Raw genomic sequence first — 27,721 nt, 5'->3', positions numbered from 1 at the left:
CCCCCACGACTTCAGCTGCAGTAATTCCTCTTCAGTGAGATGTTGCAATATTTAATTCCTCTATTTAAGTCCGCTGAGGTATAGGAATAAAAGGTGTTATCTAAAAACAGCCTGTACTTTTTGTTCGTAGTTGTTTTCTTTTAAATGAAAGACTGGCATAGTTTGACCATGCCGTAGTAAAAAAAAGAAGAACTTTTCAAAAAAAATAAAGAACTTTTGCTGGTCTCTGTTGCATCTCACTACGTGAGAGTAGTTATGTTTAGACAGAGGTTGAGATGCTGGACTTAGCAGTAAATCATGGCAATTTTGCCATTTTGGCACTTCTTAATAAAGGACGACTACTTTGTAGCTTTTAATATTCTGTATCTTAAAAAGAAATTAATATTCTGGAGAGCAGTGGCATATAAGGTAAAGAAGCAACCGTTGTGAAATGAGTAGGAACACTCATGAATAGGAGCACATTTAACAGATAAAGCAGAAAGCATCTCTGCTGGCCTAGGTATCACTCGAGTTTGTATTTCAAAGGAAACTGATTTGTTGTTCCTAGGTCAATATTGGTTTGTTCATAAGTTGCTAGCAGACTAAACAAATAAACTCAACTTGACAACGCTTTAGGTGTTAAAGTCTTCCTCTCAGGTTCACTTGTATACGTTATCTGTTTCCTCTCTTAAGTAAAAAGTCACTGCTAGGAAACTGAGATGGTAGCAGAAGCAATCACATTGAGATGTTTTAAATTCTAAATGGAAAACCATCAGGATTCAGTTTCACTACTCTCTTTTTAGCACCTTTTTTAAAAAGCCAGCTGAGTGCCGTAAAACTGGAGTTTTCATAATACTGCTAGAAATTCAAAGAGAGCATCCTAGCAAATATCTGGTTTGTGGGTTATAGTGGCCATCAGGTAATAATTTTTAAGGAACTGCTATGTTTTGAAGGCCATGAAAAACCTAAATATTGTGTTCCAGTGTCGTCTTATTCAGAGAATGACTGAGGTTGGAAGGGACCTCTGGAGACTGTATAGCTCAACTCCTCTGCTCAAAGTAGGGTCCTTTAGAGCAGATTGCTTAGGGCTGCGTCCAGTCAGGTTTTGAATATCTCCAAGGATGGAAACTCCATAACTTGTCTGGGCAACCCATTCCAGTATTTGACCACCCTCACAGTAAAAAAGTTCTTTCCTATATTTAAACAAAATTTGCTCTATTTCACTTTGTGCCCATTGCCTCTTGTCCTTTCACTGACTATCATGAAGAGGACTCTGGTTCCATTTTCTTTACTTCCTCACGTCAGGTATACACACAGATAATATTTCCCCCACATATCCCAAGCTTTCTGTTCTCAAGGCCAAACAGTCCCATCTCTCTCAGTCTCTTCTCATATCAGGTGCTCCTGTCCCTTTGCTGGTCTTGCTCCAGTGAGTCCATGTCTTTCTTACACTACGGGGCCCAGAACTGGACACAGCAATGCAGATGTCATCTCACCAGTGCTGAGCAGAAGGGAATGGTCACCTCCCTTGCCCTACAGACACTCTTCCTAATGCAGTCCAGGATGCGGTTGGCACTCTGCTGCAAGGGCACCTTGCTGGGTCCAGGTCAATTTGTCCACCAGGATCCTCAGGTCCTTTTCTGCAAAGCTGCTTTCCAGATGGTTGGTCCCCAGCCTGTACTGTTACGTGTGGCTATTCCTCCCCAGGTGCAGGACTTTGCATTTCAGTTGGTTGAACTTCATGAGATTCCCTTCGACCCATTTCTCCAGCCTGTTGAGATCCTCCTGAATGGCAGCACAACCATCTGGTGTTTCAGCTGCTCCCCCCAGTCTTGTATTGTCTGCAAGCTTGCTGAGAGTACACTCTGTCCCATCATCTTAAGTCATTAATAAAGATGCTAAAGGGGGCTGGACCCAGTAGTGACCCCCTGGGGTACACCACCAGTCACTGGCTTCCAGCTGGACTTTGTGCTGCTGATCACAACCCTTTAAACCTGGCGGTTCAGCCAGTTTTCAGTCCATCTCGCTGTCCACTTACGTAGCCCGCACTTCCTCAGTTTCTCTATGAGGATGTTATGAGAGACAGTGCTGAAAGCCCTGCTAAAGTTGAGAGAAACAACATCCAGTGCTCTCCCTTCATCCACCAAGCCAGTCATCTCATCCTAGAAGGCTGTCAGGTTGGTTAGGTGTGATTTTTCCCTTTGTAAATCCATGCTGACTACCAGCAGTCATTTGTCCTTGTGTTTGGAAATGAAGCACAATGGCCAGTAGAATACCTCTTAGAGACAGCAGCAAATCAGAAGTTTCATGTTTTTTCTTGCCTCCTCTTTCTTTACCTGAGAAATCAGTGTTCCCGTACCTGATTGCAGAACCCTGTAAGCTAAAGTGTAAGTAAGTGGGCTTCAGTGTGTATTTTGCGAAGGTTGGCTCATCTCCTCCGATGTAGATGTCTCATAAGTGCTGTAAGAGACAGGAGTATGGAACATTCCTTTAATTTGTAAGGAAGAGATTGGTCCCGTGTATAAATGTGACAATGAAGCTGACAACAGTGCTAATAAAATTTCATCCTACGGCTGTTTCCTAGGTAACTCACACACGCAGCTGGAGAAAAAGGACTCTGTTATGAAGAGACCAGGCAGATCCGGTAGCAATTCTCTTCAATGACTGAAGAAACACAGTGGGGGGGGGGGGGGAAAGTGGATAGTACTATATCATCTTCGTTGTCCTCAAGGACAGACATTTGTTCAGAGGTCAAGCCTTTTTGTAGCCAGCTGTAGAAATTTTATAGAATAGAATGGAATATTTTCAGTTGGAAGGGATGTAAAACCATCATGTAGTCCAACTGCCTGACCGCTTCAGGGCTGACCAGAAGTTAAAGCGTATTATTAAGCGCGTTGTCCAAATGCCTCTTATACACTGACAGGCTTGGGGCATTGACCGCCTCTCTAGGAAGCCTGTTTCAGTGTTTGACCACTCTCTCTGCTAAGAAATGCTCCCTAAGTTTTGCCTCCTAAGGCCAGACAGTGGACAGTCTCATAGTCTAAAAGCTGATATCGTGAATGTTCCACCACTTACAGCAGGTTGCCGTCCAGCCAGTCTGCCTAAGAAGCAGTCACAAGTGGGTCTCTGGGTCTGTTTGGTCATGCTCCAAAGTCAATACAGAGACTTTCATTGTTGTCTTTGTAACAGAGGATATCGCACGCACGATCCTGTTGTGAAAAGGTATTAGCAAAGCACTGTGTTTCTCTGCAATGTCACTTCCTATTTTTCAGGTTACAAGGTTTTTTGAGGAGAAACTGTCTTTTGCTCTGTGGTCTGTTACTCCTATTTTGCATCCTGGTAATGGAGCACTGCAGTTACTTCTGGGAGTTTCCCAGGTAGTCACAGAGGTTTGTGGAAGAGCTGGATCCTGAAGGTCGTTGGGAACTTTAAAGGCTTAATTCAAATTCACTTGCTTATATATAGCTGTCTAGTGCCATTTAAGACGTAACAGAGTATCTAAGATACCAGTATGGGATGAGCAGAGGTGATGCAGAACTTCGGGTGACCTCTTCTACTGCTGCTCTAGAAAGGCACAGGTGACCACCAGCAGCTGTACCAGTACTACAGACCTCTATATAAGGACCTGGATCCTGTTCTAAATGTTGCTGTTAAGAATAGAAGAGCCTCTAATACGTAGGGCTGCAAGAAACTTGCCCATTGTTCTGTTTGTCCACAGGATTTCTTGTGAACAGATGATTCTGTCTTGAAACCAGAAAGGTACCTTATCTCCATAGATGTCTGTAAAAGATGAGGCAGCCAAATATTTATATGATCAATTTTGTCTCTTTTCCTTTCAGGTGAATTATACAGAGCCTCTTTAAGAAAACAAAGGTTCCCGGCACAAGGCAGTATTGAAATACACGAGGACAATGAGGTGAGATTGTTTCCCAAAAGAAGTTGTGTTGATATCCAAGGAGCAGACATGTGGAAATACTCTCATGTTATATTACGGAATTATAAACCCGTTTGGTGGCTTAGCATGTCTTTCCCTTGTCCAGTAGGTGCACATGCAATCACTGAAAATTGTCACAAGCTTTTTTAGACGTGATTAACTTAGGTGGAAATATGACCCAGTTCTCTGAAGAGAAATTGTTATGTCTATTCAGTACTTCAAGGGAAGTGCAGGTTTTGTGAAGCAGATTCAGCAGCAGTCATGAAATTGATAGTAACAGAATTGCTTTTTTTTAGAAACAGCAAAGAATCTAAACCAGTTGTGTTCCTTCCAGTCAACTGGTTATGATCCTCTGTCCACGTGTAGGACAGGCAATGGAAATATCTACTTTTCCATTTTTGAAGAATTCCAATCCTACAGCCCCCTGAAAATTATGACAGTCTTTGATTGACTTCAGATGTCCTTTTGATTAGCCCTTGAGCCCCTGGTCTCAGTCATGGCTGAACTAGTGCTGAGAGGCAAATTGATTTCATTCCCTTTGAGTCCTCTTGTGAAGGATACCAGTTAAATCCAGCTGAGAGGCTTTTTGTAAAAGTGACTTTAGCAATGTTGACCCGCTTGAATTTTTCCCTCTGTTTTGAAGCTTTCAGTTCCACCAACCGATCAGCAGTGCCACTTATTTACAAGCTGGCATTGGCTGTGGAAGGAGCTACTCTTAGCTTTTAAAGGGAATTAAATTTCTCTTCTGAATTACTGGAACGGGACCATATGGAGAGGAAAATCATAAATCAGAGCAAGGAAAAGTGGAACCTTAAAAATTCTCATAAGATCCAGTACTTAAGCAGATACAAGGCAGGTCAGCAAAATGCCTTCACAATGAATACTTCTACTGCATACTAAAAATCATGGGCTGAACAGAGATAGTGGCTTTATGGAACAACTTGTAATTCTCATTTTCAACCATTTCTCTGTCAACATTATACAGGTGCTAAAGTTACCAATTTCTTTATCTTCTCCATGTCAACAACATTTCCACCCCTAGCCCTCACTGAACTACAGGCTGAAATGTCTGTGTGTGTGTGCGTTTGCTTGTCAGCTTTTCTGATTAATGTTACTCTTCTTAAACTCAGAGCAATTCTTCTCATTTTATATTTACTGTTGAAGATTGTGGCTTTCATTCCAGAACTTAAGAATGAAGTGTCCAGAACGTTGCCTGATTCTCAGTAAATCACCCAATCTAGCAATTAACAATCGTAAGACAAATGCAAGAAATGTTACTGTTGTTTTTATTGTGTGTTCGTATTTGGTCAGGAACTAGAAGTCTTCAGGAATTGTGATCCAAAGCAAAGAAGAAAATGGCAATCAGGATTTAAAAACAAAAATCTCCTCATCTTTTAATGTATTACTGAGTTCTTCTTTGAGTGCACATAACTCTCAAGGGGTAAAAAAGGAAAAAAAAACCAGAGTTGTGAGACATTCATAATGTTTTTCCAGTCTCAAGTAGATAACATCTTGTTTATTCTACAGAGCACACTGATTATTGTCTGTGTATGCACATATTCACATGTTCATAAATGTATTTGTGAGGTTTATGGATATCAGCAAGGATACATTTTTTACTCTTTAAGTAAATGTCTGGGTAAGTTAGCCCCATTTTTCATTTTAATAAGAAGTTGCTAATCTCAAAAGGCTGAGATAACTGTATTAGCTGCTTTTGCTGGATGTTTTCATTGGCAGAGAAATTTGTCTTTTTAGAACCTGTGTTGATTTAAGTTAGAACCTTTCCAGTAAATGCAGCAGCCTCATTCGTGATACCTAGATAGACGTTCGCTTAGGCTGTGTGTGCATGTTGGAATTCTTCTCCAGTCTCAATATATTTAAAATAGCTTTTGATGTACACAAAGCTGTTTATAATCTTTGTTGACCTGAAACCTACATCTTTGCTGCAGGGTTTTTCTGACAGAGCATAGTGTGCTCTACCTGGTTCAGACACACTTGAATTAAATGGACAACAGGGCACACACACCCCCAGCCCCCCAGCGAAGGCAAATATCACAAAAAGATCACGGCGGGGGGGAGAAAAAGTCACCGCTAACTGCTTGTGAAGATTGACACCAAATATAGCAACACTTTCCATAAATATACTTCCTCCCTTCTTATTCCCTGTTTTTCTCACAGGAAGGAGTTCAACACCAGAACTGCAAAACACATGTGCTAATTTTGATCCTACATGGGGGGAACATCTTAGACGCTGGAGGTGGGGACCACAGTAGCAAGCTGGCAGACATCAACACCTTCAGTTCTGTGTTCGAGAAAGTGACCCAAGCCCATTTTCCTGCCGCTTTGGGCCACATCTTAATCAGACTTGTTCCCTGCCCAGCAATCTGTTCAGCAGCTTTCTCTCTTGTTGCCAAGTAAGTTGATTTTTATTTTCTAAGGGTTGGCTTTGCAGTGTCATTCTGAATGGCTTTCTGTGACCTGTCTTTTTCATAATGAAATGTTGTGAATCCTTCTTAATCTTTTGCTTACTGCAGGATGTGGAATGATCTTTCATCCTTTTCTAAGTGGCTGTATTTGTTTTTAAAAAAAACAAAAACAAAAAAACCCAAACACACAAAAAACCCACCAAAAACAAAAAAAACCCAAAACCCATGGTAGACTACAGCCTATTGCCCACATGCATGCAAAAGAAAAAGAAATCCAGAAGAAATCTGGACAGAAGAAAACTGCGATAACTGTTAACTTTCCCCCCACCCCCAAAATCTGACCCCAAAATATCAGTAGTCAACTTTTATCTTATTTTAAAATTGAAACATAGCTAGATCTGCCTGCGGATGTGCCAGCTGATCTTTGTCTGTCTTATTTATCTGTTCAGTATTTGGCCATTGTAGGGACAGGATGTTATAGCGATAGTTCTGATAGTTCTAATGTTCCCTGTTTTAGAAACAAAATGGCATATTGCTTATATTGGTTTAGGAATAAAATGGAGATTGTGAAGCGTTGCTGAGAAGCTTAGACCGACGTAAGTAAATTCTACTTTGCACTGGAAATTGAGAACGGAAATAAATATCTAAACCAAGAGTGATTTAACACGTCTTCTTGGTGAGAGAGAATTTACATATGAACATGGTTTTTACATTTTAAGATGACAAAACTTCAGTATCTGTTCATTCCCAGCAGCAGCTGCTGCACTTTGCGGTCCTGTAGTGTTTCGTGGTAGACTGCTCATTTATTGTCATTAACCTATAAGAATGCCATATACAGAAGTGTCTTGAGTGGGCTACGAAGGATGCAGCTCTAGGAAACGGTGCTTTTGGCTGATGAAGGCTTCAGTTTGCAGTCCGGCTGGGATTTGGTGGCACGCATAGTAAGAGGGTTCCTCTAGCTTTGATGGAATTTGCTCTCTGAGCAGATCCATTTGCTGAGTGATGTAAATGGAGATGGCACTCACAAGGTTGCCCTTACCAACATGAGAGATGGGTGGTTTGCTTTAAGCAATTTGGTAGTTCACTTGCATAAAGGTAGACAGACCCCAGTTCAGGGCTTCTAGAGAGCAACTGGGGAGAGAATGCTGTGCATTACAGTAGATATTGGATCAGCTCGTCATTAATGAAGAGCACTAGGCAAGAAGGCCTCAACCATCTTGCCATTGATAAAATTAGTAAATTTTTCAACTAGCATAACTCTGCAAACTTAAATGACACCGAGCTACAGTATGGTTATGCTACACGACATTCACATTTACCTTTTTAGCTGTCAGGTCCTGATTCTGTCTGAGACCAGGTTCTGCTAGGGAACACTTACTAGTTGCTATATGAAGCAGAAATAATGATTTCATTTTAGGAAGTTGCTTATTAACTGGAAAAAAAATAGTTTGGTGGGCTTGGGATTTGGGGAGAGTTTTGGGTGTATTGAGATTTTTTGGGGGAGGTTGTTTGTTTTGGAGGGTGAGGGATAAGAAAATTCTCACCGAAGTGTTTTAGTCCATGTCTCTTCGTGTCTGGCTTAAAGAGATGGTTCATCAGATCGCATTGGCATTAAGCCTAGTGGCTTTCTGAGATTCCTGCAGTCACTTCTGCATTTGAAAATTATTGTGGTGTAAAAGGCTGTGATAATGTTTCGATACAAAACCAAGTCACTATGAAATACTAAATGCAACTTTCAGAGAAAGAGTTAGCAACTGCATCTCAGAGGCCTGCTTAGTCTAGTATTTCCTAGAATCATAGAATAGTTTAGCTTAGAAAAGACCCTTGAGATCATTGAGTCCAACTGTTAACCCAGCACTGCCAAGTCCACCACTAAACCATGTCCCTAAGCACCACACCCACCCAGCTTTTAAATATCTCCAGGGGTGGGGACTCAACAACTTCTGCGCTCAACAGAAAGAACATAACTCTGAACTGTTAACTGTGCGTCAACCACGTTCTGAAGTCCCCGTGTGCATGCTCACGTGAAAGGTATCATCGCCTTGCAAAACTCTTGCTACTGTTGATTTTAACAATTGTTATGTGTATGGCAGTAAGAATTTCAGATATGCACTCTTTTTGACAATGCTGCGAGATGTGAAAAATGACATGTAGCAGCTCCTTCGGGAGAGGAATGTGACTCTAGTTGTAGTGTCCACTTGGGGATCAGGAGATACGGATACTATTCCTGGGTCTGTAACACATTTCCTGGTTGACCGTAAATGAGAAAATCAGTCTGTCGGTGCCTCGCTTCTCAAATTTGTTGAACAGAAACAAGGCTAAAGTGATGTAAGGAGGAACTTTTCTGTCATTAACCGAAGGCCGAACATAAAGCCTGAGAAATGAACAGGAAGATTTCTGCTGTCTGGACTGTGCCTCTAGCCTGGGATAGATGAGAAAAGGTTAAGGGATGTAGGAGTAGGAGAGTATGGTGGTTAAGGCATGTTCCCTGAAAGCTGGAAAGGAAGCAGCTATGCTGAGACTTTATGCTGACAACTGATACCTTGTTAAGCATGAGAGGAGATGATTTGTGAGGGAAGGAGTGGGATCTGGGTGTTTCTTTGTCAGATTATTAACACCAAAGAACAAAGGCTGATCTTAGCCTATATCATTGAGGACATGTTACATTTTCATTCCAAGCCTATTAAATGGGCAGGTAGCCTTACAAGGTTTGTGGAGAAACAAGGACCATAGCAGCAATAGTGTAACCAACTTAATTTTACTTTTTTTTCCCCCCACTGAAACAAGTTTTCCATGCAGTGTTACTTGCACGCTAAATAAATGAAAGTTTTAGCAGGTGGTGAGCGAACTTTCCACCGAGTGCTGTATCATTGGCTTCCACATCATTGTAATGATCATCAATTATATTCTATCAATTCTGGTAGTGTAGTTCTGATTGCGCTCTAGTTCTGGTGCCAGCCCAAGCAGTATTCTAGAGGGTGGCTGAGGAGATGCAGAATATTCAGTAAGGGAAAGGATTAAAATCCTAAAACGTTTTTGATATTGTTATTTGTCCCCCTGGCTCTAATGAAATGAATTTAGAAATAATAAATGGAATTTTCCATTGGATATAGCCACTTCAGTAGCTGCTCTTCCTCGCCCACTTTTTCAGTCTTGAAATTCACTCATTAAATGACAGAACCTTTTCCAGTAACATTTCTTTCCTTAATGATATTTTCCTTGACATAAGTATTTTAAATGGCATGATAGAGAAAGGAGAAAGAAACACATGCTCTTGGCCTGCTTCAGCTCTTGTACAAGTGTAAACCAGGAATAACTAGTGAACGCCGTAGTGACGTGGAGAAGAGAATCAGACTTGCTTGATTTCTTCTTTTCTAAGCAAAGAGAAACTTCTCTTGGTTTTGTCTGGGGCTTCCCCTAAGTGATTCAAACCTCATGTAGAGCAGAAAACCCTGCAGAGGAGTTGAGGAGGTCTACAACCACATTTCGGTGAACACCATAAGGTACAGGAATGGTGATGCCTGCTGTCCAGATGACAGTTAGAGAGGAGAGATGGGGAATACACTAAAGTTCTGAAATGCTAGCTGGACTTAAAGCTGTGACAGGCATATAGAAAGGCGAGGTGGCAGGGTGGAGACCAGATTGGTGGAAGATGTGCCTGACTGTTTGCATCGAGGGGGAATACACTGAAACGAGGAAAAGAGAAGTGTGTGCATGTCCAAGTTGCTGCCCTGTAAAGCAAGAGAACTGATAGTAGAAGAGGAGGTGAAGCATCAAAAAGTGTTTGGGCGATCATCCTTGCCCATTTGGGCCATTGAGTAACACAGGGCTCAGTAGTTGCTCTTAGGTATCCCGTAACGCAGTGCCTGCAGGTCCCAACGATCTGGAAGAAGAGCTGGTAGAGTGGAAGGAAGAGCGTGCGCTGGCAGCTCAAATGAACAGAGCTCCCACTTTCTTTCTCTGTTTTTTGATTCCCTCTTGTTGCAGCACACAGTATTCAGCCAGGCTGAAAACAGCCAAGCTGGATGTCTGAATGTCCTATAGAATCATTGCCAGCGCTGACATAAGATTGGTATTGCCTTGGTATGTTCTTGTGTGGAGCTGCTTGTGATGTACCCATTTGGGGCTGACAAAAGGGGAGATGATTCCCTGCTCTCACATTTCTGCAGCTTCATGCCAGCAGCTTTCACAGCCAGAATTCCAGGATGCAGTTGTGGAACATAAACTTGTGGTAAACATTGCATTTAACAAACCTTGGGGGAGGAAGTGTGTTTTTAATTACTGTAATGTTTCATCGAGGGTGAGCCAGATGACTGACTAAGCAGCAGCACACGATTTCTTGTTTGGTTTGAATGTATCCTCCATTTTCTGAATGTGCAGACATAGTGCGTGCCAAGGTAGTACAACCCTCTGTTTACCTTGGCTCCGGTTTTGAATTATGCTGTGTCTGTGTGCTGAGTGCCTGGGCTCACTGGGACTTCTCATCTGAATGCGCCTATGCGGTTCTCCTCCCTGCCTTGCAAATAGTGGCTTAAAGGAAAGCGATCTTTCAGGGCAAGATCACTCCGTCTAGTAAATGTTCCAGATTGTTTAATCTGGGCTGCTCCCATCTACTCCCATCACTTTCAGTTTCCTGTATCTCTCATGTAGATCAGAAAGACACTGTTTATGCAACCAGTGTAAGTTTATAATACATGACTGATCTCCTGTGACGCTTATCTCTGCTGCTAAGGACAGATAAGGGTTAAAACTAAGGCACATTCTTGTTCCAGCTAGATGACTAGAGAGCCATCTCTTCCCTTTTCAGAGAGAAAAATATCCCAGAGTGGATCAACTGCTATGCTTTTTATAGCATCCGATTTGATGAGCATGCATTGATTCACACCTCAGACTAGAGCTCCTAAATTACAGGAGTAGCCAAACTGGAGAATCGTCATTGCAGATTTAGGGGGGAGAGGGAAAAGGAGAGAAACGGGGAAAAAAGGCCAAAACAAAAGTTACATTTAGGAAGCAAACAGTTAAGTAGGAAAGTAAGCATATGAATAATCAAAGGAGATGAAAGTGTTTCGTTGGATGAGTTTTGGAGTGCTCAACCCCTTGCATGCTCCTTGCACAGTGGTGGGTCCTGCAAAGTAAGCTCTTGGTGTTGCATTTACCTAATCAATTTTTGGAAATACTTTTAATTAGAAGGTGTATGGAGAAGTCCAGTCATTATGATTTGAGTACTTTCTATTCCTTGTTTTTCTTTTATCCTAAAAGTGGAGGAAGTAAATGCATATTCTGGCATTCAGAAGCAGCAATAGCAAGTCCCTAGGACTGTCGGCATGGAGTGCAGATAGCCAAACCATCCATGTCTAAAAACTGTTGTGTGACAGTTATCAATCAAGTGTTACCATATGGGTGATTTCCCCCACTGCTTTCTCCCCTCACCTCTGCCATGGGCAGGGACTGCTGACCTGAGAAAGTTTTGAGGAGGGACCAGTGTTTTGCCTTGATCTGCATCTAGCCAGATGCTTTCTACATTCAGAATAAGCTTTTATTCCCTTGTTCCTCCTTTCCTTCCCACTCCCTCCCCGGGCTGAATAACCCTCACCCCCCATCTCCATGGTGCAGCCGCAGTTATCCCCGCTGGCAGATGCCGCTGTGCCATCAGTCGCTCCTCCCCTGGGAGCCAGGTGTACTCTGGCCCACCATGAGGGGTACAGACCAGTTCTGTCTTGCAGCCTGGTCCTTTGCTGCCTTTTCGCAGGGAGGTGTTAGGTTCTGACACTGGTGACTTTATCTGTCAGGCTCTTACACCTGAACGATGTCAGCTGCTTCCTTGTGATTTCCCTCTCCATCTCCAGGCTTTGTGCAAGTGTGGTGTTTCCAAGCTGGTGCTTTGGAATGACCTCCTGCGGTGTCCTGCCAACGCACCAGGATAACAGGACTTGTGCTCCTTTCGGCTCCAGTGCTGATATTTTACCTGTTTGTCTCAGCTTCAGCACTAACACTTAGCAAGTCCCCTATGATAAACAACTTCATCTCTTCCATACGCTCTTTCAGTGGCCTGGATCTTTCTTCCCTTTGTGTTGTGTTTACGATTACAACAGAGGTCTCTGTGGCTACAACCTTTACAATAAAATAAATTGGAATTAAAAAAACCATACCCTCATTTCGAAGCCAGTTAACTGTGATTAATTGTCTTAGACAATAATTGCTCAATTTCAGTTTGATCTATATTACTTTAGCTACAAGAAAAAATATTGCCAGCTATTCGTTTTTCCATTGACTCTGTTTTGTGTAGTTCTCTTGTGAATATTGTTTGCATTTTAATTTTATTATGAAAACATATGCAGGTACTTTTTTCCATTTCAAATGTTCACTTCATATTTTTTTTCCTCTTGTTTTCTCCCTTTCCCTTTCTGAGGTGTTATCTGCCAATTGGTATCGTAAATGAGGCCTTTTTATATAGGTTTTTAAGGTTCGTTTTTAATTTTTGAGTTAGTATTCATAACTGTATGTCTGCTGTGCGTTTGGATGATCTAATCAGCTGGTAAAATGAAGCTGTGTTAATCGGTAAATTGACATAGCTTGGCAGACCAGCTGAGCCCCAGGAGGTGGAAACTGTTACACTACTGCGGATGAAAAATACCAAATCATTGGAGTGCTTCAGCAAGAGGCAAGTGTGGAAATGTCCAGTGAGGCTCAGGACATGAACACAGACCAACTTCCATGCTTGAGCATTGCACGTCCTCTGTTGTTCTTCCATTCCCCTGGTAATAGTCTAAAGGATGCAGGTTTTGCCAAAGACGTAGACTCCAATTCCATTTCAGGCAGCTTGCTTTTTAATATTGTGATAGCCTACAAAGTTCCTAAAGAAAGCGAATACAAAACAGTGTTAAAGTTGCCTGCCTGCAGCTTTGGATGAACTTTAGATGAGCTGAATTATCTGAAATACTTCGGACTTTCCTTTCATCTCTAAAGGACAGTCAACTTACTGTAAGAGAATCTGGCACACACTAATGTGCCTTGCATCTTTGGCTCTCTGTGAATTGTTTTCCCCACTCATCAATAAAAATCAGTCAAGACACAATCGGCAGATTTACTGAGAAACTTGCAGGGTACATGTTGAAGCTAAAATAAAGGTGACATCCTTTCAAAGTTAAGCTTGCATTTTCAGTCAAGTCACCTCCTTTTTGCAGAATGTTACTATGCAAACATTTACGTACGATTTCAGAATGTGTGCAGCTTTGTTCCATCTTTTTGAAAGGATGGGACACCAGGAAAATTGTTTTTAAATGCTTTTGAACAATACATCTGTCACGCTTGTGTTCTAGGAAACAGTATTCCGTTGTGATGATTGGATCCCGTTCGTTGATGTTGTTATGTTGTTATATGGGGGGGGGGGGGGGGGAAGCTGTAACAGCATAATCTCTTTGCTGTTCTGAACTATGTCTTACTTGTATGTGGAAAAATTGCACCAAGTATGTTTAACTACAGAAATGCCTTCTAGCATGATCTCATTCACATAAAGCAGTGACTCCTTGGTTTTTTAAGCAGTTGAGTTCTGTGGGAAAATGATCCTTCCTGTATTCTCTCATTGTGAACTGCAATAGCCCATCCCATTTCTGTTAATAAGTAACTGTTCATTCTCTAATGCTGTGTGCTGCCTCTTGCATTTTTCCTGATGTCCTGCCTTTCCTTGCATGTCCTTCTCTAGCCTAAATCCCTACAGCTACGATGAGAGCTGTCTCAGCAGCAGTGAAGACCACATCCCTCTGGCTGCCTTGCCCTTGCTGGCTGTCTCATCCCCTCAGTACCAGGATGCAGTTGCCATGGTGATCAGTAGAGCCAATCAAGTTTACAATGAATTTCTCAAATCTACAGATGGGGCTGGTTTTAATGGACAGGTAGGACTATTTTCTCTTATATCAAAGTAAAATTCCTTTGGAGCAAGGCTGTTTCTTTTTAAGCCATTGTGTTGAGGGTTTTGAGTTATGAGTGTGGAACAACACTGCAAATATGATGAATGAATGTTAGCATGGGATTACCTATGCAGAATGCCTTCTCAGTGCCCAGCATGAGAAAGACACTTCTGGAATCCTGTGCAGTATCTAACCTGGACGTACTCAGTTGGTAGAAGATGCTATACCTTCTCCCACAAGCATTTTGACCCCTGAGCTCTTACTAATATTGCTACGAACTCTGGTAATGTGTAAGAGCCTTAATTGTGCGGCAAGTGTGGTATGATGGCCAGTGAACAAGCGTGCCAGCCCAAGACAAATGATAATCTATGTTACTGAGTTCCTCACACACCTGCCATAGCTAATAGAAAAGTTGGCACATCTCTGACTAAGAGCATAAGGAATCCAACATTTAACTATTGCTATTTCTTTTTTGCCGCCATCATAGTAGTAATAAAAAAATTGACAGTAAAGAAACTTAGAAGACAAATACTCAGTTGCTGGCAGTGTTACAGGTTTCCTCTGTAACTTTGGGAAAGTCATATAATTTTTCTGGTGTGACCCACTCCCCAGTGAAGTTGCCTGCAGACTTCTTCCAGCTGATGTGTCGCAGTTATTGGTCCTGCTTCTCCATCTTCAGACTACAAAAACCAGTACTTTCCTGCTTCACATAGAATAAATACAATACTGCTACCTTGTGTGAGTTACTGAAGTTATTTTGTGATGGGGCTCTCTACGTGGCCAGAAACATGTACTTCCTTAAAGTACAGTGACCTCCAGACTTCAGAAAAAGAAAAAAAAAAAGACATTTAATATAGAGTACCGTGTAATCTTTGAAGAAAAGCATGTGTCTTATTACACAAATTCTTTTCCGTATCAGTAATAAGATTATGCTGTGGCATATCAGTATTTTTAGACTAAAATTTGGTTTGAAGCTAGTTTTAATATCCATAGTAAACTATTCTTGCTTGAAGCATAAAAACAGCCCAGCTGCAGTGACAGAACATTATGAAAGGTGAGATTATGTAAAGAATTATACCAGTTACAGAAATAATTGTGAAAACAATTCTCTCAATAGAAATTGAGTGCTACGGGTTTTTGTCTTTGACAAAGCTAAAAAGTAGTCGTCTTGGTGTGTTTTACAAACCATACATACTAATATTGCACGTGGAAAAGTCTGCATGACCTCTATATTCTCCACAGAATTGTCACCATCAACAATTACCAACACTGTTAGAATGGAAGTGACTTCTCTGTGCTGTCTGCAGTGCTTTGCTTTGGTCCTTAGATAGAAAGCTCAATTCTATCTCTGAATAAGTCCTGTACTTCTAAAACACATACCATATAACCTGACCCCTACCCTGTGTGTATCTTTCCTTTCATATTTTGGTCTCTTCTGTCCATTTATAGTGCAAGTTCATTAGATCAGAGATTGCCTTTTTGGTTTTATATAGTATCTGGAATAAGTTAACTCCATTACCTTAATGCCAATAATAATGAGGATTAGAAATGGACCGGTAAATTGAAGGAGAGGATATTAATCCCCCACAAAACATGCTGTTAATTTTATTAAGGTTATTTGTATCATATAATTTTCAGTTCTTTGCGGACTTCATTGCGTGGCGTAGGAATTTGAAAATCAGAGAGTAAATAAGCATCCTGTTCAATTGTATACAGCTTTAGAACCAGAATTGTCTTAGGATGGCTGTTACCTTAATGTATTTCGATATTTTATTTTGTTTTATCCCAAGAAATGTAATCAATTAAGAGAGTGTGATATGTGGAGATGCACTAAGAGAAGTTTGAGGTTTTTCCCTACCTGCATCTTGAAGCACTCGCTTTTCCTAATATGCTTTACCTTGAAGAAATCATGCACAACATCCTGTTGTCCAAAACTCGTAGTTTAGTGTTGTAGCCAAGCTGAATTAAGGTTAGAAGCAAGTTAAGGTTTGTAAGGAGAGGTAATGTCTTCTCTTAAAGTGATTGGAGTTGGGAACAACAGACTAGACGTTTGCTTCAGTTTGGGAATTGGAGAAAAAGGGTTGCTGGAAGCTGTGGAACCATGGGGGTTGTTATCAAGGAGAAAGGTAATACAGCTATTACTCATCCTCAGACCCAGGCAGGGGAACAGGGAGAAAAAATCGTCTCCTATGGGATGGGGAGGTGTTCAGTGGAATTGGCTTGTGAGGTAGATTCTAGTGTGCCATAAAATTACTCCAGCTATTGAATTCCCAATTTTAGTACTCTATGGATTTTAATTCCCAGGTCCATACTTTGAAGGTAGCTTGTATGTTTATATTAAATGTGAAGCAAGAGTGAATTTCTCTGATTAATACCTCATTTAAAAGTTCCATTCCCTTGTCCTGACAGGGGATTACCAATCTGTTTTTAATCTGTTGAGATCCTCTTCCCGATACGACTCTACAGGAGATGTTAAGTGGCTTGAAATCTTTGTGAGACCGGTTCTCCGGTCATCTGGACTTTTCAAGCTGGAATCTGGCTGCAGACAGCTTGGAAGAATTCTAGCCTGTTTGGCAGAACCCCCAGCTGGTCAAAATAGTCCCTGGGACAGGTATTCTTGGCATAGGGCGTATGTCTGGAGGTAAAAGGGAGTGGGAGAAAGTGGCTGCACATTTTCAGCTGCAATAGGAACCAGGGTGTAAAAAAAACAGGAACAAGGGTGTAAAGTAAGACAGCAACTCCTCTGCAGCGCTGTGATGCTTTTTGTTTCTTTTAAAAGACTTGTTACATCTCCCAAAAAAATCTTTTTATTTCCTCAGGTGTGTCTCATTGGCGACTGCATTGGAGGAATTTTGGGCTTTGATGCCATCTGCTATAATTCTAATACAGCTGATGAGAGTCGGAACAGTAGCAGGAGAGGAAGCATCAGCAGCATCCAGGTGAAGAGAAAAAATCCACACAGCTGAAACCCTTATAGATTCATTCCCTGGAGGAAATCAGCTCCATATAAACCAGAGAAAATTTAAGGATTTGGTAAATTGCCATGATAGCATGGGATTTTGCTCATATATAAAAAAATTGCTGTCTGAAAATTAAATCTGCAGTTTCAGTTTTATGATATACAGAAATCATTAGTGAAGGCTTTATCTGTCAGTTTTTAAAGTGGGGTTACCAAGTGCCCTTTATTGTATCCATAACTGTAGATGCAAACATGTTCTCTCAGTAATCTCTGCTAGGCTCCTGTTTTTGCCAAAATCATTTATCTATCTTCTTATAATTTTTTTATTTGTTCACATAGGGTCTGGAATTCTTTATGCTACTGCCTGGGGGTAGTCTAGCATTAAGATGTGTTCATGGATAAGTTTTAGTGACTGGTGAAAGAATGCCTCCTTCCTGATAAGGAATGCAAGTCACCTGAGGATCTGTGAATGGACCACAGAGCGTAACAGTGTCTGTATGTGCACTACATTTGGAGAGAAGGGAGGATTAATTCTGACTGTGATCCAGGAAGGATTTTATGATAGTAAAAGCACAATTTTAAAAGTAATGCTAGCATGTAAGCTTCATTGTTGTGTTCAACACTTAAGAAAGAAAATTGAAGTTTAACTAATCTTATGTACTTCAGACTCAAGGGGATATGGAGAGGGGGTGTGGTGTATTAGAGTTGAGACTGACTGAGGTGCCCACGCTCTGTTCTTTGATGGTTTTGTGACCCTGGCCAAATTATTTAATCTCTTGACTCTTTAGTTACCTCTCTCCTCAAAAATGGGCTCAGTGATACCAACCTGCTTGGTTCAGTTGAGAGCTATGTGTGATGGGAGTACTCTTGAGCAGAGACATCCTCTAAATGTTTCCAGGAAGGAGAATTACTCACCATTAATAACATGGCTCTGGGTTCTGAGCAGCCAGGCTTTGATGGTACCAGCACCAAGACAGTGCATTGCAAGCAAAGTGAATGGAGAAATGGTCCTAGATCCCAGTCCTGCAGCGGGGTTGATTGTGCAAGGGCTGCTGATGAATCTGAGAGCGGGGATCAGGCTTTAGGGAGTGTAGGTTCTTTTGACTTCCCTGCTCTTGCTTACAGTTTCAACTTTCCTGTATTCCTCTCTTTCCTGATACCACAGAGCTGCTCTTCCCATTCCTCTTTCCATCTTTTCCCTTTTCTCCTCCCATCTTCATCTCTACTACTCTGTGTGTTCAGAAGAACTAAGTATTCCTTTCCTTCCTTATCTTGTCTTTCTGTCCATTGTTCTCAGCTTCCTCCTGTGAAACACATTCAGGAGGGCTCTTTTTTTACTGGTGTTTTTTTTGTTTGGTTGGTTTTTTTCCCCCTTCCTTGGTGTCTCCAGTAGAAATGGATCTCATTGGAAGAGCTGAGATGCAGAAATATAAGAGAGCTTTTTACTTTACCATTTCACAAATGTCAGGGCATTTGTGAAATGAAAGTAGTTGGAAATAAGGATGAGACTGAGGTACTCTCAACCATTGCATTTTATGTTCTGGTTATAAACTGTGAAAATAGAGTAAATTACGTTTATATAGTTCCCTTCTTACTCTGTTTATTTCAAAGTTGTCTATTATGATAACCTAAATTAGCAACACAGTGACCAGTACATTGTCTGAATAGTTCACCGGTTTAGTCACTAGAAACTTCCTTTTGGAGAGAGAGGGCCTGTTAATTTAATGAGGCATTGTAAATAAGGGTATAGAATAGTACATTCTTCTGCTACCCCAGGTGAGTATTTGTTGGTTTGTGTGTTGTAGTCTGTTTTCTGTATTTTAGTTTCCAATACACACAAAATAAGATTGTCAGGATTAACCATAATAGGTTCTTCTACAGTATAGGCAGAATTGTGAATGATTACTGAGATCACGATGATGGTTGCGTGTACATGCTTGTACAGGGCCGTGTTTGAAAATCTACCTGCATGTTCAATAAGAGCCTGCAGTAGAGCAAACATCGCTCTGGTCAGACCAGACTAGTGACTCTTGCTCTTTAAAAATCAGTTACATTTGTAAATGTCAGAATGCTTAACAAAGAAAGCCAGTGGTGTTGTCATCATCATCGTATCACTCCTTCGGTTATTAAAGGACAGAAGGATGAAGTGAACTTGGTCCATCATCAGAAGCGGACACTCAAAGTCTTACATTAGCAATCACCGTACTTGGTTGGGAACACTGTCTCTTAGAAAAGGAAGATGGATCTTTTTTGTTGCAACAGCTAAAATACTCATAATTTAGAAGGAGAAAACTCTCCATTAGGATGAATGGAGAAAATTGATGATTTGCTTCACGTGGATCAAGGATAAATAAAAGCCACCTGTGGGTGACTGATTCAGATCCCAGTATTGATACCATTTAACTGCAGATGAGATTTTAATTGTGGCATGTGGGGGAGTTGAAAGAGCTTGTAGCAATGGAAAACAAGCTTTTTAACTGCTTAAAATGCAGCGAATAGTTTCTATACTGATCACCTCAACCTTCTTCTAATGTGATGCCTAATGTCTTTTTAAGTGATTTAGTGTAGTTTTCAGAACTATTTCTCACTCTATGATCTGGCTAATAGAGAGGCTGAATTGGCTCAGTCTCTTTTGCAGTATACAAGAAAGACTGTGTCATGAAGGTGAACCTAAATGCTCAAACCAGTGAGATTAAAATCTGGCCAGGTTTTTTGAATAGGTTTGAACATGGGATTTTTTAACAAGACTTTTTTTTTTTAAGTATTAGACTGCTATAAATTTGAACACTATCTCTTCACCATGACGCCACAGTGTGTAGACATTTTGACATACAGTTAGCATCTGATATTATTTTCAACATTCAGGTGCAGAGAAGGCCCAGATGGTTTAGAGAAGTTAATTTCTCAGTGATAGTTCTTCTCACCAAATAACTTTCTGTCTCTGTGAAATGGTTCTCGGCTTTCCCTATTGAATGGCTGTTCAGTAACGTGTAAAATGAATTTGGTCCCAGTTCATTCCCCAAGGGACTGTCACATGAACAGATTGTTCATGGGATAAAAGCCAGCTCCAGAACTGGCACTAACTATAGTTCCTGGGTTCCTTGTTCTCGGGAATAAGACGAATTATTCACTTGTCACAGAAGCCAGGAGGTCCTCTTGGTTGTTGAAGGCTATAGGTGGAACAGTGTGGGAAGGTTCATCTTATAGATCATATACTGCTGCTGTCTTGGTTTCATTTTCCTGCAACTCATCTGCATAATTCTGGAGAACAGGTTAGGTTCTTCAGCATCTCTTCTTGCCATGAACTCTCACCCCACGTGCACAGGGCTGCTATTGTGCTCCAGTACTGAGTGCGGTTATGGGAAATACCTGTCCTATGAACTTGGTTTTTTCTGTAGCTTCAGAGAGATACTCAATTAGCACATTTTTCATAGTCTGTCTGCCTGAGTTTGGCCAAGTCTCTTGATCTATCATGCCTCAGTCCTCATCTGTAAGCCTTGCACTCTTTCTCACATCCTTTGTTTTGTCTTGTTGGATTTTACACTCTTTGCAAGTTGCTTAAAAGTACTGACCATGATAAAGTCTATTGTCACTTGGGGCATTTGCTGTTATGAATTGTGAATAGTGTTCCAACGGCACTTTAACAGTGTAATGCGGTGCCATAATGCTATATGTCCAAGAAGACAGGCGCAGGGAGCAGTGGTGGAGAAAATGTAAATGAGCGTGGGGAGAGAGTTGTATGCAGCAAGGAAAAGAACAACTTTGAATCCTGCTCTCTTGTACACAGCCTAGCCAGTTTCCCAGTGACCTTCCCTAGGGTCGTCTCACAGAGATCTAGTCCCTTGTCCTTCTAAAACTACTTTTTTCTTCCCTCATTGAACTGTCTGTAGCATATATGCTTTGGAAGACCTGAGTTTTACCCGTAGAAAATCAAGTTTAAAATGTGTTGATTTTGACCAAAGAAAATGAAGGTTTTCTTCTGCAGTGCAGTAATAGCACGCCATGTCCTCCTAGTTCGTTATTCTAGAGTTTAAGAAAGAAAAAAAAAAAAAAGAAAAAAAAGAAAAAGCAGCTAGCATTCTACTGTGTCTCTGACAGAAACGTTGTGCCGAGTATATCAACACGCACAACTGAAACGCGAGGTATGCTAGGTTAACTTTAATGCCAGCAGTGCAGAAGAGGGAGCTTGATGCTTTTCCCACACAGTATTGTTCCGAGACTGTCAAACTCCTGCAAAATTTGACCTGAGATTGTCTTAGGACACAAGAGAAGAACACACCCTCTGCAAGGAGAACCTGTTACTGAAGCTTAGAGGACAAAGGTGAATTGTTGTCAGCTTTCAGGGATGGAGATATTAGCTTCCATTACTAAAAAGTCTTCTTAGGTAGTTTTTAAATACTGTGGAGAAATATGTGTGTGATTAAAAGAAAAGTGTTCGGTGTTACATTACTGTCAACTCTATGCCTTTCCAACAGCCAGCCTTCTTCCTGAGACCACCAGGCACTCAAGAGACCTAAACAAAAATATTTAATCATGTTGAGTTCCTTGCATCTGCTTTCTTGCTCTGGCACCTTCAAGGGTTCCCATTTTTCTGAATCCATTGGCAGGAATTCCTTTTTAAAAAGTAACGGGAGCCGAGATGCTAACATATCTGCCATGTGATTTTAACGAAGAGGGCCTTAATACGTCACCAGGGTTTCGATGAAACTCTGGACCTTGACAGCACTGATACGGTTTTCAGACGTCACTGATGGTATGATGTTTAAGAGCTTGACCTACAGCCCATTTAAATCAATGGATTTGTCAGTGCATTTCATGGGCTTTGGTTCAATCTCTAAAAATTCCCTTTCAGCTCTGTGTATGTGGATTCACCTCCATTTTGAGTGCCACCATGAATATTCTTATGCATTCTAATAAATTTATTCATAGTAAAAACACCAAATTGGAATTTTAGGTAAAGGTTGCAGAATATTTGTAGCATGCAAGTTACAATTTAAAATCATAAATATGTTGCATTTTCATGGTACTATTCCTTGGGAACAAGTTAGAGATCAGAACTCATCACAAAGGCCAAGAGGTAAATAAATACTTTTGCTGAATCAGTTTGAGATAATCATGAGATACGAGCAGATAAAGAAATGTTCACTTACATTCTTGAGAATTCACCTGTAAAGAGTTGCTCTGTAAGAAACTCTGTCAGGAACACTTTGGTTATAGGAATTTTGGCTTTGAAAGGTCCCTGGAGTTCTGGAGAATACCTGCTACAAAGGACTGATGTTATAACAGAGCTTCAATGTGAGGTTGTAAACTGCAGGGCAAATCAAGCTACACAGGGTCAGTGTCAGGCTGAAAAAACAGTTACTGGTTACATTAGAAAATACAAGTAGGGCCTGTAGTTGGTTCTGGCTTGAACTCAGCAGAAGCACGTATTTTAGGTGGAGACTTTATTTTGGTTTTACATCACTTTAGCACACAAAACGGTGGCGGCAGTCAGCTGCCACCACACAGCAGGAGCCCTCACCTCGTACCGGGCCCTGCGAAATAGTTCTCTGCACTCATTAACAGTAACAACTACAAGAGGTGAGGCTTAGTTTTAGCATTGCAGATACATTAGTATTATGCCAAGCAAGGTCCTAAATCTTACACAACTTTAATATGAAAGTTGGCACGATGTGATTTTTGCCACGTTAGTGTGAGATGCAGAAAGAGATTCCTACACGCTTGTTAAGTGTTTTCATTGTACCATCAAAGGAATAATTGTCTGTGAACACGCTGGTCCTGAACTAATCTTCTGCAAGTAATTAAGGTGCTAATGCTAGTTGTATCGTATCATCCCATGAATTCTACATTGTAAGAGTTAGTAGAATATGGATGAGAACCAATAATTACGCACTTAGAAGGGGTTTAACTGTATCTGTTCTCCCAGTGTGCCTTGTTGATGTTCGTATCTTTGAAGTTTTGTAAAAATAGACGTCAGGCATTTTTACACTGTCTTATTTTGTTGATCTGAATGGAAGGAGATTTACACAGAATTGGATTGCACAGTTGTTAGAAGGAACCAGATCTTGCATGCCTCGTGCACCCAGATCTCACGCACGAATGGGGGGATTCAGTCCAGTGGCGTTTGTTTTGAAAAGCAGCGTTTGCATTGGCTGCTGAAATGGATGCAGGAATAAAAGTCCGGGGTAACAGGGGTATGTCAGGGAGGATGCTGGTGCAAGCTGCAGAAGTGCTGGAGGAAATGAACAATAAATCAATCTATTTCCTATTTTAAGGGGTACCTTAAACATATGGTACCACTGGCCTCCTCTTGCATCCCGCAGAAGTTCATATTCTTAAAAAATCAGGTCCAGCATCCATGGAACATGATGAGCAAGACCATTAATGTTGTAATGGGCATTTTGTGCGCTCAGGTAAGACCCCTTCTGATTACCTTATGATATTTATAGTTCTCTAAGAATGATGAAGTCATGAGGGATAAAGCTTTTGTGTTACTCCTCCTTCCCCTCCGCTAAAATTCCTGATTCTCCTTCCAGCTTTTAGGCTATACATCTTACAGGGAAATTTAGTGTTCATCTCTTTCCTTATCTTCTACTGCAGAGAGAAAGTCGAACCCCTTCCACCCTTTCTTGGATAAAGTGAGGTCAAATGTATAAATGCAGCCATTTCACAAAAGCTCTGTCATATTTTGGTCACTGTCTAAATCTTCCTTTTGCTCTGTTCATTCTCTGAAGGATAATCCCCTCTTAGCAGAGGACTCCAGTCTGGGTGGCAGCAAACGCCTGAGCAAAAGCAATATTGACATCTCGGGAATGATGGAGGATGAGAAGCCAAGGCAGCCGTTGCCTAGGAAACAGAGTGACTCATCCACCTATGGCTGTGATACTATAACCCAACACCATGCTTTCCTGTCTAGGTAACTAGTGTTTGATGACTGAGTGAAAGAAACAGGCTTGCCATTGAATGGAGCTGGTCAGCACCAGAGCAACAGAATAATTTTTATCGTTTGTGGTGTGTTTCTGGAGCTTTGCTTAAAGTCCCTGTATAGCCCTCAAAGAAAACCATAAATATAGTGGGTCTAGTATGAGCTTACACGTGGAGAGTTGTTTATTTAATCTTTGTTCGGTTGTGAGAGTTTTGAATGTGCAAAACAGAACGCATGTAGTTCCATTTCTTCAGTGCAGCCCACACAAATCAAGATGGATGAATGCTTTATAATTCTAAATTTCTGTTACGTTTTTCTTTCTAAAGATCCCTCATACAGGCTTTCTATTATTCTGTAAAGAGTGAGATAATTGCTTTAGGTGCTCCCTGTCTGTGAGCTATTCAGGTCAGCTTTAAACCAAGAAAAAACCTGCATAAACATTTGGCTTAAATGAGGAGGGGGCTGGGGGAGGAGAGTTAACTTAATTAGCTTTCCTGGATCCTAAGGAACCTTTAAAACACAGATTTGATGGGAAGATAAGCATTCCCTTTGTCTCATTGTTTCTGCCTGTTCTAAGCTATTTGGTTTTTTACTTTCTGAATTCTTTGTGCTTTTTTCCCCTCTATCCATCATCTTATTTCCTTTATTTCATTGGGAGTGATGCAGAGGGAGAAGTCTTACTGTGTGTTGAAGTTTCAGTTCTGCTACAGTTGAGTATAGTGCAGACTTACTACTGTGCTTTACTTCACATCTGGCAGTTTCGTTAGTAGCAGTTTAAGGTAATTTTCTTTTCTTGCTTTGACTGAATGTACTTTTCTTTGCTTTTGTTGACTATTCTGCTTTTATTTTCAAACCATTGGGTGTTCTGGATGTCAATATGTTGTAAAGTGTCTTCCCTCTGAGGCAGAATGGTTTGTTTTCGTTTGTCCATGACTGAAAACATGAAGATTTTTTTGGTCAGTCACTTTTAGGTTCTCCTATAGAAGGAGTACTGTGTTATGTTTAAAGCACAGTGTTGGCTTGTATGAATCACTTCAGACTTGGGTGATAATAGGATAGTTAAAAGACAAAGAGAACAGTTTTCTTCCAAGCCTTTTTTCATTTTCTGTGTATCTATGATTTTAAACTGAAAGCTTTGCGTGCAGTTGTACTTAAGCAAGCAGTTAGAAAAGTGTTATCTTCCATTCACATTTTGGACTCCTCAAACTTTAGGCTGTTGCTAAGTTATTCAAGAATAGTTGGACAAACACAGGCTAAAGACAGCAGAAAAAATTCCTTGGTAAGGTAAAGAGGGGGAAAAAACCACAAATCAAACCAAACCACGTTGTCCTCTGGCCCACCCTGTACATAGGAACGAAAGGCTTGGAATCTTTCTCTATCTGTGAGACTTGTGTAAGATCGTTCAAACTTTTTTCCCCATGAGCTCATTTACTGCAATTTAAAGGTGGTGTGTCAGTGTGAGTAATGAAGTTACGAAGATTGCTCTTTCACCCAGAAAGGTCCTTGTCCTACACACTCTGGTTGTGTTTCAGTGTTTCAGCTTGTGCTTTTTGTCCAAGTGCTTTTGGCATAGAGAGGTAACTCCTAGTTGCTGTGCTGATGATAGATTTAATTCTTGGCTTTCTTAATTTCTACCTTAAAGGGGCCCTAAGCTTGGTCCCCGGAGTTTCAGTCAATAACATCAGGTTATAAACTGAGAGTGTCACTGGGTTCTCAGACTGAAAGAGAGACCTGGTGTCTTGGCCTGATTTGGGACCAGCCTTCAGGATTTCTGGATTCTGATCCATGCGTGGCCACTGATGCAGTGCAGTGTGCAGATAACCCATGAGGGCTTCAGCTGCGGCTCTGGTTGAAGTCAGCACGGTCAGCATCTCTCAGGCGGGTTCTGCACGCTCTGGAAGCATGTTCTGCTTTGTCTCATGACTGGACAGCAGATGTATGTGCTACTTTTCTGCTTCTGAATGTCATAATTTCATCTCCAGCAGAACTAAATGAGGGGCAAGTCTTTTCTCTGTCAGTGAGGGATAGGTGATCTGTATTTACCTCATGCGTGTATGGCATACAACGTAAATGAAAGTCTTTAAATCACTTAAAAGATTAAAAGCTGTGTGTAAGCATCACTAATTTTAACCTGTAATAAATAGTTGAAAAGTAGTGAAATTCTAGTTCATAACTGAGGGAATGGATTAGAACAATGCTTTTTATGTACCCATGTAACACACTTTATGAGCGTAACCTTTGAATACCATGCTCTTTATAGAACTTGAGTAGGCTAGAATTTGGAGCAGAAGTTTCAGAATAAGCTTACATACATCTGTACTGCTAAAAGGGAGGGGAGGTAAACTTCAGAGTCCTTGCATAACTTACCAATAAGTATTCTGTAGAGTAACTGTAGGATACTCTTGCATGTTGAAGGTAGTAAGTTTACAGAACAGACGCACTGGAAATCATGATAAGTGGCTGCTATAATGCGATATCTATCTACAGTTTAAGGCATATTGCTTGAGTCTAGATACAGATGCTAGAGCTTTCTAAGCAGCCTGTTTTGGGAATGGATTTTTTTTCTCTGGATGCCCTCTTCATTATTGTTGAATCAGTGCATTTTCTTTGCTCAGCATCCACTCAAGTGTGTTGAAAGATGGTGCAGACTTTCCTCCTGTGAATTCCAGTCTCTCAGAAGTAAACCTGGGCCGATTCGAATTCGAGGTGTCTGATTTCTTCCTCTTTGGATCGCCGCTTGGTTTGGTGCTGGCCATGAGGAGTACTGTTCTGCCTGGCCTGGATGGTAAGCTCTTTCTGGGATTAGAATACAGGCTGCTTCGTGATCTTTGTAAAGAAAGAGACTCATATAAAAGGAGGGGTAAATAAAGGAGCCTAGATAAAGACTGGGGAGTGAGGTAAGTTTTTTCCTCTAAAAGATGGGAGCATCAGTGTAGGTAGGTACTGAGGTGGTGAGGGTTGTGCCGGGGGTGTCACTGCTCACCCATTTAGAGTAGTGTGTCTTTTGCTCTGCTGTTAATCATATATTCCATGTCATACAACATGAAGCTTACACCTCACCAAGGATCAGTCCTTGAAAAAGATACCAAAAATAACATCTGTGCTTGGTTCAGCATTGCATCTTGTTCGTGTCTGGCTTCATGGCTAAATTTGGCCCCCGGGTGTTTTGGTTGTGACCCTTTTTTCTCTCTGTGGTAACAGAGCCTAGTGATCAGACACATACAGGATTTTTTTTGCTTTATTTCTAAACACATCTGGATTTTTTTCAGTTTTGCTGTTAAATTAAGAGCTTACTTTACTTTTCAAAATTCAGTGTGTGTTTTGCCTCTTTGCGTTGTATGAGGTTTGGATAGCACAGCATCTTCATAGGAAATGATATGTTCATTTATCAGGTGAGGGAGAAAAATCAGTTGCAATAGTGAGAAGAAACAACAGTTCAGGACTCCCAATTTTTTTCTTCTCAATTTATAGACTTTTGAGTAATGTCATTTGACTGAGCTTTCAAAGTCACATTTAACTGCGGAAATAAAATGGAATGTAATATAAACTGAAAGTTATTTTACCTGCCATAATTAAAAAAATGACCAAACT

The 27,721-nt window shown here is 40.9% G+C and overlaps 1 protein-coding gene across 3 annotated transcripts in view; it reads left to right on the top strand.

Annotated features, from left to right (window-relative positions):
- Nucleotides 1–27,721, top strand: part of PITPNM3 (PITPNM family member 3) — a 146,769-nt gene that overhangs the window by 92,919 nt on the left and 26,129 nt on the right. For 2 of the 3 annotated variants that reach the window (XM_087751538.1, XM_087751537.1), the window contains exons 5-11: nt 3,819–3,895; nt 6,092–6,327; nt 14,042–14,231; nt 17,066–17,185; nt 23,481–23,618; nt 23,940–24,121; nt 26,746–26,915. In XM_087751538.1, the coding sequence (XP_087607664.1) occupies nt 3,819–3,895; nt 6,092–6,327; nt 14,042–14,231; nt 17,066–17,185; nt 23,481–23,618; nt 23,940–24,121; nt 26,746–26,915 (1,113 nt within the window). The remainder of the gene's footprint in view (nt 1–3,818; nt 3,896–6,091; nt 6,328–14,041; nt 14,232–17,065; nt 17,186–23,480; nt 23,619–23,939; nt 24,122–26,745; nt 26,916–27,721) is intronic. The other variant, XM_087751540.1, reaches the window with a different exon arrangement.

The sequence above is a fragment of the Nipponia nippon genome, unplaced genomic scaffold (assembly GCF_047370975.1).
Source record: "Nipponia nippon isolate SJK-2023a ecotype South Korea unplaced genomic scaffold, ASM4737097v1 scaffold_15, whole genome shotgun sequence".
Lineage (NCBI taxonomy): Eukaryota > Metazoa > Chordata > Aves > Pelecaniformes > Threskiornithidae > Nipponia > Nipponia nippon.
Note: the sequence above shows the minus strand (reverse complement) of the source record. Positions and strands in the feature narration are given on the sequence as shown.